The sequence below is a fragment of the Taeniopygia guttata genome, chromosome 1A, assembly GCF_048771995.1.
Source record: "Taeniopygia guttata chromosome 1A, bTaeGut7.mat, whole genome shotgun sequence".
In the NCBI taxonomy this organism is placed as follows: Eukaryota; Metazoa; Chordata; class Aves; order Passeriformes; family Estrildidae; genus Taeniopygia; species Taeniopygia guttata.
Genome location: NC_133025.1, coordinates 14,601,491 through 14,613,600, shown reverse-complemented (window position 1 = coordinate 14,613,600; position 12,110 = coordinate 14,601,491). Strand labels below are relative to the sequence as shown.

At 41.0% G+C, this 12,110-nt stretch overlaps 1 protein-coding gene across 1 annotated transcript in view; it reads right to left on the bottom strand.

Annotated features, from left to right (window-relative positions):
• Positions 1-12,110, bottom strand: part of ABCD2 (ATP binding cassette subfamily D member 2) — a 38,686-nt gene that overhangs the window by 9,825 nt on the left and 16,751 nt on the right. The window contains exon 7 of the mRNA XM_002193991.6: positions 3,600-3,745. Coding sequence (XP_002194027.4) covers positions 3,600-3,745 — 146 coding nt within the window. The remainder of the gene's footprint in view (positions 1-3,599; positions 3,746-12,110) is intronic.

Here is a 12,110-nt window from a genome sequence, read left to right as displayed (position 1 = left end):
GTATGTAAAGAGAGCCCAGTGCTCCCCAGGATGAATATGCAAGGACAACCCGGAGCTGAGCAAGGAACAAAGAGACCATGGATTGCATGAGGCCCAGCTCAGCTGCAGGGATTTGTGTCTCCGGATTTCAAAGCCACTGGAAAAGCTGGCAGAGCTCTCAGGAGTTCCTGCTGGTACCAGTAACAAAAGCAAATTCAGGGCTAAAGCGATCAGGTGAAATAATCTCAGGGAGAGGAAACGGGCTTGTCCGTCTGTTTATACATGGCCTAGCACAAAGGCTCCCTGGACGACACCCAAAGATATGACAAATGCGCAAAATAATGAGGAATAATTATAATCTGGGGTGCTGAGAAACCATAAACAGGTTGAACTTGCTCAGTAATGTCGTCAGCCCCAATCGGACAGGCCCAGTCACGCGGGCACGGCGCAGCTCCACGGCCTCATGGCTCCTCAGGTGTGACAGGCTGTCAGCAGCCTAGGGCTGCATCACCACTGACACTTGTTAAATATACACAGATTTTCAAAGCAAGTCAGAAGGAACTACTTTATGTGTATGTACTGCATATCTCCATGCTTTTAGTCCCCATTTCTGGACGTGCTTTTTCATCACACATGGTGAACATAACCTTCTTTTTGTATAAAATTATGGCTCTGGTAGAGCTAACAACTTTACAGGTGTTGATGGTGGCACCTTACAGGTAATAAAAAGGCAAGTAACAAAACAGCATTCGTCTAATATCCAGGTGGTGAGAAAAACATTAGTGTGGGCTTCAGTAGAAAGGGAGCTCTGCCTCCAGCAGGAAGGGGGGCTACTGCCAACAGCCACTGCACTGGGTTCTTCAAGGGCTTGGGCTCAGGAGCATCCAGAACAGTGGTGCCAGGGAGGGGGATTGTTGTTTTGGTGGATTTGATGTATTCTGTTGATACCAACTGAAAAATGTTTCATGGGGATAACAGAGAAGCTAATTAATTTTACTAATTTCCAACTGGGTCAAACCTTAATGCCAGAAAAAGAGAGGAATTTCTGTCATTGGCAGCAACAGAAACAATATCAGACATAATACTTGGAATGTGGTGATCCTTGTACTGTTGCAATGTGGAAGTAACTCAGCTAAAAACAGTAACATCATTCCAGAACAAATAATTTGAGTCAAAGTTGTGCACCTTTGGCTTCATCTGGCTTTTTCATAACTGCCCACAAGGAGCACAACACAAAACTGCAAAGTATCAGATTATACAGATGTGACATTTTGTGATCAGTTAAAGCACAAGAGATTTATATGGGATTTTTCATTATTTCAGAAAGAAAAATGTTCAATTTTTAATAAAAATACTTTTAGTTTAAAATATGATTTTAAACAAAAGAATAAAATAAAAATTGGAATTAAAAAATACTAAGCTATGCATAAATTAAAAATTTTAACTTTTCACTTCTGAGCAAGTATCTCTGTCTTGCTGGTTCAAAAAACCCCAGAACATGAGTCTTTATCCCAGACCAGGGCAGCTTTAAGAAATATCTAAGCATTTGAAATCCATGTAATGTGTTAAATCATATGTCACAGATTTCCTCTCTGCTCCCACCTTGGCACTTGTCTCCTGTAAATGCACAAGAAGAAAAGGGAACAAGTAAGTATATTATGGTCCTAAAAACTTCCTGGTATGTGGTAATCTCTCTCCCTGTTTTCCGGCTTTGCCCTCTTCTGTCGCTTTAGATCACAATGCACCTAAGACACATTTTTGCCCAACATATGTTTGTGCAAACTTCTGCAAAGTATGCCCTTATCCTGAGCTTCAATATAGTACCAGTGAACATTCACAGTGTCCTACAGCCTTTACAATAGATTGTGTGTGTTGTGCATGTGCAGTAAGGCAGAAGAACAGGGTCAGCAATAAGTACTCTCTTCGGCACAGAGAGCAGCATAAGACTGATCCAAATCTGGGGTTTCAGTGACTGTAGCCAAGGCATCTTGGACATGAACACAGTGACTGCCCCATCAGCAGTTACACACTCCAGCTTCAGGGTCAGAAACCACAACCACGTGCACTCAGACACTGCTGGGTGGTGGCTTTGGCTGCCAAGAGTCACGTGTTGTGCAGTCCAACCACCATAAATGCACACCCTCGCAGTAACTTCTTGCCACTGACAATTTAACTACTCCTCCTTTTCCAGCTGCCTATTCCAACATTCCTGCTTGTTCTTCTGCAATCTGAGAACCTTGCTTAGTGAAGTAAGTGGCTCAGGAATGCTAACAGGAATGGTTGTAGTGTTAGTGTAGGAAGGAAAGGCCTTCTCTGCAATTGTTCTGGTCACTGAGCTTAGCTCTGCCTTCTTTTTCTTGTGTTATAGGATCAGATTTTAAAAACATGAATCAGAATAATGGCAGATTCTTATTTTCTATTGCAACAGTCATTACTACATTCTTAATAATGTACATTCTTCATGGTGGAGAAGTATCTTTAGGTATACAATTGCTATGGTAAATGATTACTGCTTCCCACTCTAAAATGTGCAGAAAAGACTCTAAAGTATCTACACATACTTTAGAAAAAAAGACAGCTTCTGCCTCTTTACAGAACAACAGGCTGCCATCCAGGAATGGGAATTTAGACATTGTCTTGGGATTTCCAGCGGCTGAAGCACTACTCCGTGTTGTCAGAACAATCCTGAGACTCACCAAGCACACACAAGGCAAAGTACCTGATCAAAACCAGCACTGACAGCTGGCAGAGAAAGGCAGGGTACATTCAGCACACCTCCTTAAAGGGGTCTGAAGATACTTTTTCTTCTCTCTAAAGGCTACCAACTTTGTCCCATGTCTGTTTTAAAAGCATAATGATGTGAAGGAAATTGAAACTAGAGATTAGTATCTGACAGCAACCAAAAGATAAAAAATATCGCTGTGCTTGGGGAAAAAGAACATTAAATGCTCCAGTGCCTTAGATACAAAATAATCCTTTAGCATCTTGACATTTATATAGTATATATATATATATATATATATATATATATATATATATATATACATATATATACACACACACACACACACACACACACATACTGTCCCCAATTCTGAGAACAAGCAACGCTGAGAACACATGGCAACTGGAACAGCAAGCAGTAGATGGCAACATTCTACTGCCAGCCAGTGTTGCTTGGTTATTTTTAACTTGCTCACTCTGGTGGGTTGGCCTCACACACTCCTTTTGACAGCACATAGCTCTGCTGATCCCACAACTAGGGAGGTGAAAGCAGATCTGACTTTCCCTTCATTCACATGCTTTCAAGTTGATGTGGTCAGTGATATTACAATGTTTTAAGACAGTTTTTATGAAAATCAAGGAAACACCAGGAAAAGACTGGCCATCACAAGATAGTGAGGATCTTCAGCTTGGGCATGGATTTTCTGGGGAGGGGAGGAGCACACAGCTCTTCTCCCTCTGTTAGCATCAGAAGCAACAACCATGTGTCTGTGCAGCTCCCACAGCTGCAAAGGTCTGAATCCAGTTTTGCTGGTTCAGTTAGTAAAGGTCAGCCACACTAAGACACACATGCAAGGAATGGATTTTGTCAAGTTTTTTAAAAATATGCTATTTACCTCCTTCTCTTTGAACTATGTGGTAGAGATGAACCATATGCAGAATAGACTCCAGATCTTGATCTTGGTAGCCTTTCTCATGCATGTCTTCCACTGAGTCTGGATAGATGACTTGATCTCGTAGTGTTCCAATGGACATGTAGGGCCTGGGGGACAATACAAGTAAAATGGTAATCTGAGGATGGCTTCAGGTGAGCACATCTTGCTGATGTTCTAAGAACAGAGCATAAGGCTTTAAAACACTATGTTGCTAAAACTTAATTTATCCAGTGGATGCATTGTGGGTAAACATTTTTCCAAACTTACCTTAGGGACAATTAATTTGTCCCTACAGGACAATTTAACTTACCTTAGGGACAATGTACCTTTGTTGATGACATGGTAACAACAAGGGTAGGTAGCATGGAAACACAATGACAGATTAGGCAGCAAAAATATCCACTTTATAACCCATTTTGAATGCTTTCCCTTGGAATCAGCAGAGCTATCCTGTATTCAAGGTTTAGTACTCTTAAGAGATTTAGAAATTGATTTAAATGCACAAATGTTAAAATCAAGTTGTAACAAAAACATCGCAGCTCAAACTGGTAAAAAATTCCATGGTGCAGCAGGAGACACACAAGTCAGACATGGGAGCACTGAAAACGTGTGCACTGAAACCCTTCTTTCGCCATTATTCTGGAGTGCAGAATTTGGATTGGGCATAACTTAGCTGCCAGTGTACCACTTCTGAATTGCAAAGTAGTACACAATAAAGAGGCTGGTCACCTTAAACCTCCCAGCACCAGCCTCCCTTTGCCAAGTACAAGGCTGTGCTTGTATGTGAAGCAGCTTCTTAATCACCATTATTTTCAGACCAGGTAATAACATCTATCTTACCCAAACAAACTGTCTCCAATTTGAACCCAGAGTCACAAGTCATGGCTGGGGAATGGCTATGGCCAATTGCCACAATATCATGAGCTGTGCCCAGCCTCTGGTACAGCCCAGGAATCAAAAATCCTTCCAGTCTCAAAACAAAGAAAACTGAAAGAATAGTTTCACAGCTCTCTAAAAGATATCAGGCCATTCAGGTTAAGACAGCAAAGGCAACCTAAGAAACATCTACTTAACCATTTCCTTTGCTGGTCTAATGATTTATTGTTTAGGACAAATATTCATCCTGTCTCACAGGCACTGCTGATAGGTCTTGGAAGCACCTCAGGAACAGTCTGTGGGATTTTGAGTTTGGAAGGGAAAGTCAGAGCCAAAGAACAGTCAGGCTCCAGATTCTGTCCTGCTTTCTGCGCCAAGTGCTCCACAACTCCCTCCGGGTTCATCTGCTAAAACAATACTAGCCTTATTAAAGCTGTAGTGCCAGGGATGATGATAGAGAGGAGCAGTCAAAACTGGGCCAGCAATGAGGAGGCTTCCAGGCAGTTTGCTCTTACCACCAAGAACTGCTTCCAACAACTTCACAGTGTGTTAAAAAGCAGTCAGTTTTCTTCCCTAAAATGCTCTGGACCCACATGGTGGGAAGGTCTCAGCCATGCAGAGGCTTTGCCTGACAGAGATGTGTAATACCTCAGCAGATTTCTTCCCTTCACTTGGAGGTGTCTGCAGAAGGGTGGATCTATCCATTGTTATTCTGAGAGTCCCTAAAATACACCACAGAGTAATGTGAAGGAACTCACAGTGCAACAAATGAAGAATTACAGAACTCAAGCTGCCATATAAACTAAAATTCACATGCAAGCTGGCATCAGTTTTAGTGCTGCAAACATCCATGGTTAACTGTCTGTACCTGCCTGTGGTTAAACTACTTTCACCACGAAATGGGTGAGGATGGGAAGGGCAGGGGTTCTGAACTCTTTGCAAATATTTGGTCATCTTTGCATTGTTGCAAGCACCCAGATGTAGCAAAACCAGAACCACAAGTCAAATACAAGCACTGCTTGCTCCTCTTTGCTCGTTGTTCTACTCTCTGCTTATTGTGACAATAGCACTGTTCTGGGCTGCTGCATGAACACTAGCACCAACTGCAGTGAACCACTTACATTAATTGTCATATTGCAAAATCTCAGCTCTAAACATTAAGTAACTTCATGAAATAATGAGCTATTACACATCCACAATGCTCTCCATCTAAAGTCCCAAAGGGCTTGACTTCTTGCATGTGCAGAAATCACTTCACTTGCTCCAGACTGCTGCCACCTCCGGGACAGAACAACAACTCCACCTGGGCTCAGAAAGGTTTAAATCAGCGAGTAAGGCTGTGTAATTTAGGTGAAGCTACAGGTAAGGGCAAGGAGGACAGAGTACCTATCATATAATTTGCCTGGGGTTTAATACCTTACTCTTGTGAAGTATGATCCTGAAATGACTAGCAGCTCTGAGATTTAACCTACGGCAAAACATGGAAAGTGATGCTCAAACGCACTGTGCCAGGACACTTGGTGCCACGCTGTTTCCTGAGTCACCAGCACTGCTTCCTGGCACAGCTGCATTTTCCTTCTGGCCTCACAGCTAAACACACCGGTACTACCAAGCACGCCTCTCCCTACCTAGTTTGTAAAAATTACAGAAAAGCCCAGCTTGCAGTGGAGCAACAAATCCCATCAATTACTAACTAGCAGAAAATAAGAATGGCTTACACAGAAACTACTGTTAAGAGGCAGGAATCATGTGTCCAAAGAGAGAGTTACTGGAAAGAGCCTAATTATATTCTATACCAGTATATAATAGTATGTATCTATATATAAAGTATATACAGTCAGAGTCCTCAACTAGAAGGAGGGAGACTTTAGTACCAGTCTTTTTTTTCCCAATGCTCTCTAAGATAAAATCCAGCAACTATCCTAACCCTTCAATAGCATTGTAGAAACATTTAAAGGAGGTTCTAATCTTATTTAGGTGCCTGCTCTCAGGAGAGATACATGGGTTTAACATTTAGCTCTCCGTTTGCCACCTAAGCTGCAGGAAGTGGCAGAAGATGAGACATACATTTACACATAGAGATTCCTATACGTTAACTCTAGGTGGCTCCCTTTACCTACTACATAGATATTATGGACCATTTTCCAAAAGCTCGAACATCTAGGGCATGCCCCCATATTTGAATTTTCTACAATCTTGCTTATAAAGATAATAATTTTACAAGCTGCTATACTTTGTCTAAAATCACCTCAACAAAATTCCAGTTACCGCAATGCTTCTGGTTTAGATTAATAGTAAAAATTCCAGTTTTCACCAGCAGCAAATATTGATCATCAGTGATCAACAAGAAACAAAAGCCTCCAGTAATTAAAGTAACTGAATTCTTAATTCTTCAATTACATTAATAAAATTAAGAAAGAAAAAAAAAAAAAAAAAAAGATGGCACCATTATTGCAAATTTGAGAAAATAAAAGGTCTTGAATGAACACTTTTTAAATAGTGTTGTATCCACTGCTCTTGACCAGAAGGTGCTATCATCAATGAGTTAAAAAATAACAAATAATACTTATGAAAATTTAAAAACCACAACAGGCTGTTTGTTTATCACACTGTGTCTAGTTCAAGGGATTTTAGGGCCAGCTAAAGTTTCAGTAACTGTTCTAAATATATAAATAATTGATCTGTCTTTAAACTACCCTACCCTGAACTTTGCTCTCTCCTCATACAGAACTGGCCACAAACATCCTCTAAATATTTCAGATAGATCAGTTACCTATTGGAAAATCCTACAGAGTGCTAAAGACCATAATGCCAAGGAATACAGTTAACAGGAAATGAAATCCACAGTATGAAAGGCTGAATTCTCAATGTATATTATAAGAATCTGATATAAGAGGCTGAAAAAAAAAATCACATTAATCACTCTGTGGATTTTTTCTTTCCTTGCAACAAAGCTGTGCACATTTCTACAAGAAAACAATCTAGGATAAAAGCGCTATTTATACTCAGGTATCATCTCATCTCATGATTTTTTACTGTTACCTAGATCATAGACAGAATATTACTAGAACTAGTCAGATAGTAAAAAGTGTTTAAGGTGAGCAATTCACATAATTATTCAGTTCAGTCTTTTTGTATCTTCTGATAGGCAGAGAATACACAAAAACATATGTATAATTAAAATCAAACCATAACAATTAAAAATTTTAGCAGCTAAGGCATTCTGAAATAATTATACCACCTACAACAAATCAATCAAATGAAGAGAAAATATGTCCTTTTCTTAAACTACCTCTGACAGTACCGATGATAAAAGGATTATCCGGATGGATGATCATGAAGATCAATGAACTGAAGAACAATGAGCTGTTCTGGACAAGGTTCTAGCCTGCCAGTCCCACCAGGCCTACTCCAGCCTAAGAGGTGTCTCTGAGTTTTATCACAGCAGTGTAACACAATGAGCAAGGCAGTCTCCCTCTTCTAGAATGATCCCAAATTATTCACAGTTTTGTAGATGAGAAGTGACACCCCATTTCACAGGGAAGAGGAATTGTAGACAGCAAAGCCTCTAGAGCAAAGGCTGGTTTTGATCTGGGTCTCTACAGTGCTTAGTTGCCCATGGCATAACTTTTTCCATGCACTGTGATATGAATACACAACTATTCATAGAGAAATAGTGTGTCTGCAGTCAAACACCTGCCAAAAAATGAGAAGCCACACACTGCACTGACTTCCTTCTCTTATCTGCTGTGAAACACTGCATTACACAGGACAGAACAAGACAGACAGAACAGAGACACACCATGTATATGGATACATGGAACATGTATTATAGACATTTTATAAGAAATATTGGTATGTGACGTGGCTCTTCAAGGGAGCTGTAGTAATAAGCAGAAACTGAGATTCATAGGGTATAACTAATGCAAGATATCAGGCAAATAACCAAGCCTGGAAAAGTCTTCCCTCTTGGGAAAGCCACACTCCCACTCCCATCTAAGCTGTGTAGGTGCACACATGATGAACTGAAAAAAAAAAATCCCACCTGCTACATTCTCCCATGAGACCATGGCATAATTAATGACTAAAGAAGAATGAAGTGAAAACCTGGTGTTGTGGGGACTACTGTGCATTGTCAGCAGAAAAGACTCATCTCACCTAGAAGTCACTCATGTAAGTCTGAGTTAGTTACCCCTGTCCCTCTTTGTAGTCAGTGGTGTCCTCCAGTGAACTGGTCCTAGGACCTATGCCAAGCAGCTGCAGTGACCCCAGCTGAAGACTGCTGTGCGTTACAGAGTTGGTGATCTGTGGAACAGTTGCCTTGAGTGGCCACAGGCCTGTGCTGTACTTTGCTGCACTGTGTTGGTCTGTGCTGTACATACAGCTTGGCCTGTGGTGCACTGCACCTATCTCCTGGCTGCAGGATAAACTTTGTCAGCTAATCTTCACAGAGGAGCCAGCAAGCAGCTCCCACCTGGCACCAGCAATAACACCGCTGGCTTGTCCTTGTCTTTATCTTGAAGTGAAGCAGCATGGTAACATCCTTTGGTCTGACAGTAAAAGCAACAAATGGCATTGTTTATTCCTAACAAAATCCTACCAGAGTGCTCAAGAACCTTAGCACAGTGCTCAAGAACCTTAGCACAGATGGGCCCAAGCACAGCATATGCTGCGCTGTGACTAGAGGTCTGTCTGACGCTGCACAGTGCTGGGCTCCTGGCATGGATGACTCTTGATGGGATTCAAGTACCACAGAACTGGTGAATGGACTGGAGCATCTCTCCTATGAGGAAAGAGACTTGGGAGTGTTTAGTCTGGAGAATTCTCAAGGGGATCTTATCAACCTATATAAATACCTGAAGGGAGGGTGGAGAGGACAGAGCTGGGCTCTTCTTGCTGGTGTCAAGTGACAGGATCAGAGCTAATGGGCACAAACTGAAACAGGAGATGCCAAATGAGCATCTAGAAACAATTTTTCACTGTGAGGGTGATCAAGCACCCAGAGAGGCTGGGGAGCCTCCCTCCTTGGCAATACTCAAAAGCTATTTGGACATGGTCTTGGGCAAACAGGTTTAGCCTGCAGGCAGTTAAATACAGAATTAGAACTTCAGAAATGTGACAGAGTGAGCAGACCATGGAGAAGCTGGGAGAAGGCTGAATAACCTTGGAGTTCTGGAGTTTTGGAACCCAAGACACAGGGTCAGGAAAATGGCAAAGCCTAAAGGGCATGGCAAGAATTACTACCTTCACGTCAAGAAGGAGGTGTTGGCTATGTCTACTACCTGGATTTTTAAATGCATAGGGCATCATAATGGAGTTTCTGATTGAAAACTATAGTAGGAAGGAGGAGAAAGGACTTATTCCCAGGGAAGTTGATACCAATTGTTATTAGAGCTTTCAGCTGTCCTTCCCTTACAAAAGCCAGCATCCTTTTAGTCTTTTCATATCAAGCTTTTTATGTCAGGCAGATTTCATAGTTTATGTTTCCCAGTGCTTCCCATTGTTAGGTAACCAAATTGATTCTCATTACTTATATGCATATAGCATTTGAAGCGTGCTTTATGAAGCTCCTAGGTAAAACATTATTGAAATAGTAAACAGTTGCCATTCTGTTCATCTGTCACAGATCCTTTATTGCACAGTTTCAGGGCAGGTGCATTAAGCTGGAGGTAACTGCTCAAGCTGGACAGAGTAATGGGAGCTTAGTGCAGAAACTAGGTCATGTAAATGCAACCACCATATTACTCCCTAACATGCAACTTTGTCTATACCACTGCTAAGCTACACAGAGTCTTCAGTTAACCTCTAGGTGAATTTGTTCTCCTGGTACTACTATCAAAACTAAATTTTGAATTTGTTCCCCTGGCACTACTATCAAAACTAAATTACTATCCACAAAAGAAGTTGTGGATACCCCATTCCTCTAAATGTTCAAGGGCAGGCTGAACAGGCCTTTGCACAATCTGGTCCAGTGAAAGGTGTCCCTGCCCATGGCAGGGGGTTGGAAATGGATGGTCTTAAAGGCCCCTTTTAACCCAAGGCATGCTATGATTCTGTGAGCTGCTTGTATCAACAAAATGAAACGAGCACAGATTAAACAGACTGTCATTGTTTTGCAGGATAGATCCTATAAACACCAGCCACGTATTCAGTTCTTACTGAATGGCTTCTTATTAATGGCTTTGTAATTACAAAATGTTTGTCAAGCTTAATCTATGTACTTAAAAAAAGTTCAAAGCTTATTTTTCTTAGCTTCTGAATGAAGTTTCATAAACAGTCTGGCATATAGATAGATGACTGGAGTAGAAGTTGAGTATATATGAACATGTCTCAATTCCTCACAGTACACAGTGTCCTACCAAGAGGTACTGCCATTACTTGTGAGCAGTCAGCACACAGACCTAATAATAAACATTCAAACTTTACAGCTCTGAGTGAGCCTTCAATGGAAATTGAGAGGTTTCACAGAGATCCTGGCAGGCAAAGCTTCCACCAACCTAGAGGGCAGCAAGGCAAGAACTTTTCTGCTCTAGATGAGGCAAGATGGAACTTTCATCAATCAGGAAGGATAAGTGCAAGAATTTCTATAGGAATGACAAAAAGATGAAATGGAAGAAGCTGTGCCCTGGACAAGGAGAGAGCTTGACAGCCCTCTCAGATGCCAGGCTGCAGTTTCTAACAGCAGAACTGAGGTAAACTGTCTGGAACTGATTAATCTTAAAAGAGGAAAAATAAGATACAAAGTAGCAGGCAATCTTTAAACCATATCTATAGCAAAATAGTATGCAAACTATTGCATATAGTATGAAGTGTGTTGTGTTATGTTTTTTGTTAATGCTTATCTATCAGAGACCTTTTTCTCTTTTGTCAGATAAGTGGTGAACTTTGGAAATAAACACATGGAAAAGGACCATCACAAACTTGATAACAGCAAGTCCACAGACAGATCCAGTGTGCCAGGGAGCAGGTATCTGTACAGCATGATATTAACTAATGGCAAAGTATCGAAGGAACAAGTCAGTGTGGTGATGCACTGTCAGCAAAATGCTGAAGGGCAATGGCAACCACTGGTGCAGTGTTGGCATCTGCAGAGTACAGCTTAACTCCACCTGACTCAACTAAAACGATCATAGTTAAAGACAGAACAGTATTAGCTGAAAACAAAATACAACACAGGACAGAGATATCTGAGCCAATCTAAATGAGATGAGGCAACAGAACTCGCAGAGGTGTATTTGCACAGCACTTTGTTCAGGCTACTTCTCCAGCAGACCACACACTAACAAGAAAGTAGTCTGATACAGAAGAACCACACAGATAGATACTCCATTTGCACAAACTTCTGTATGTCTTAGAGGGCATCTGAAAGGGAAACACAGCAATTTGGCAAGAATAAATTGTTTACACAATCAAGAACTGTTTCAGGATGAGAGTGGCCACTAATAACTACTTTGTGCTTAAAACAACATTTGAGTTGCACCATAATCTTCAAATTTTCATGTGCTTAAAATGTGAAATTTACTTTTATTTAATCACTTTGTTATTTACATCACTTAGAACTGAAACATTCTTGCTTCATTCATCCACATGATGAAT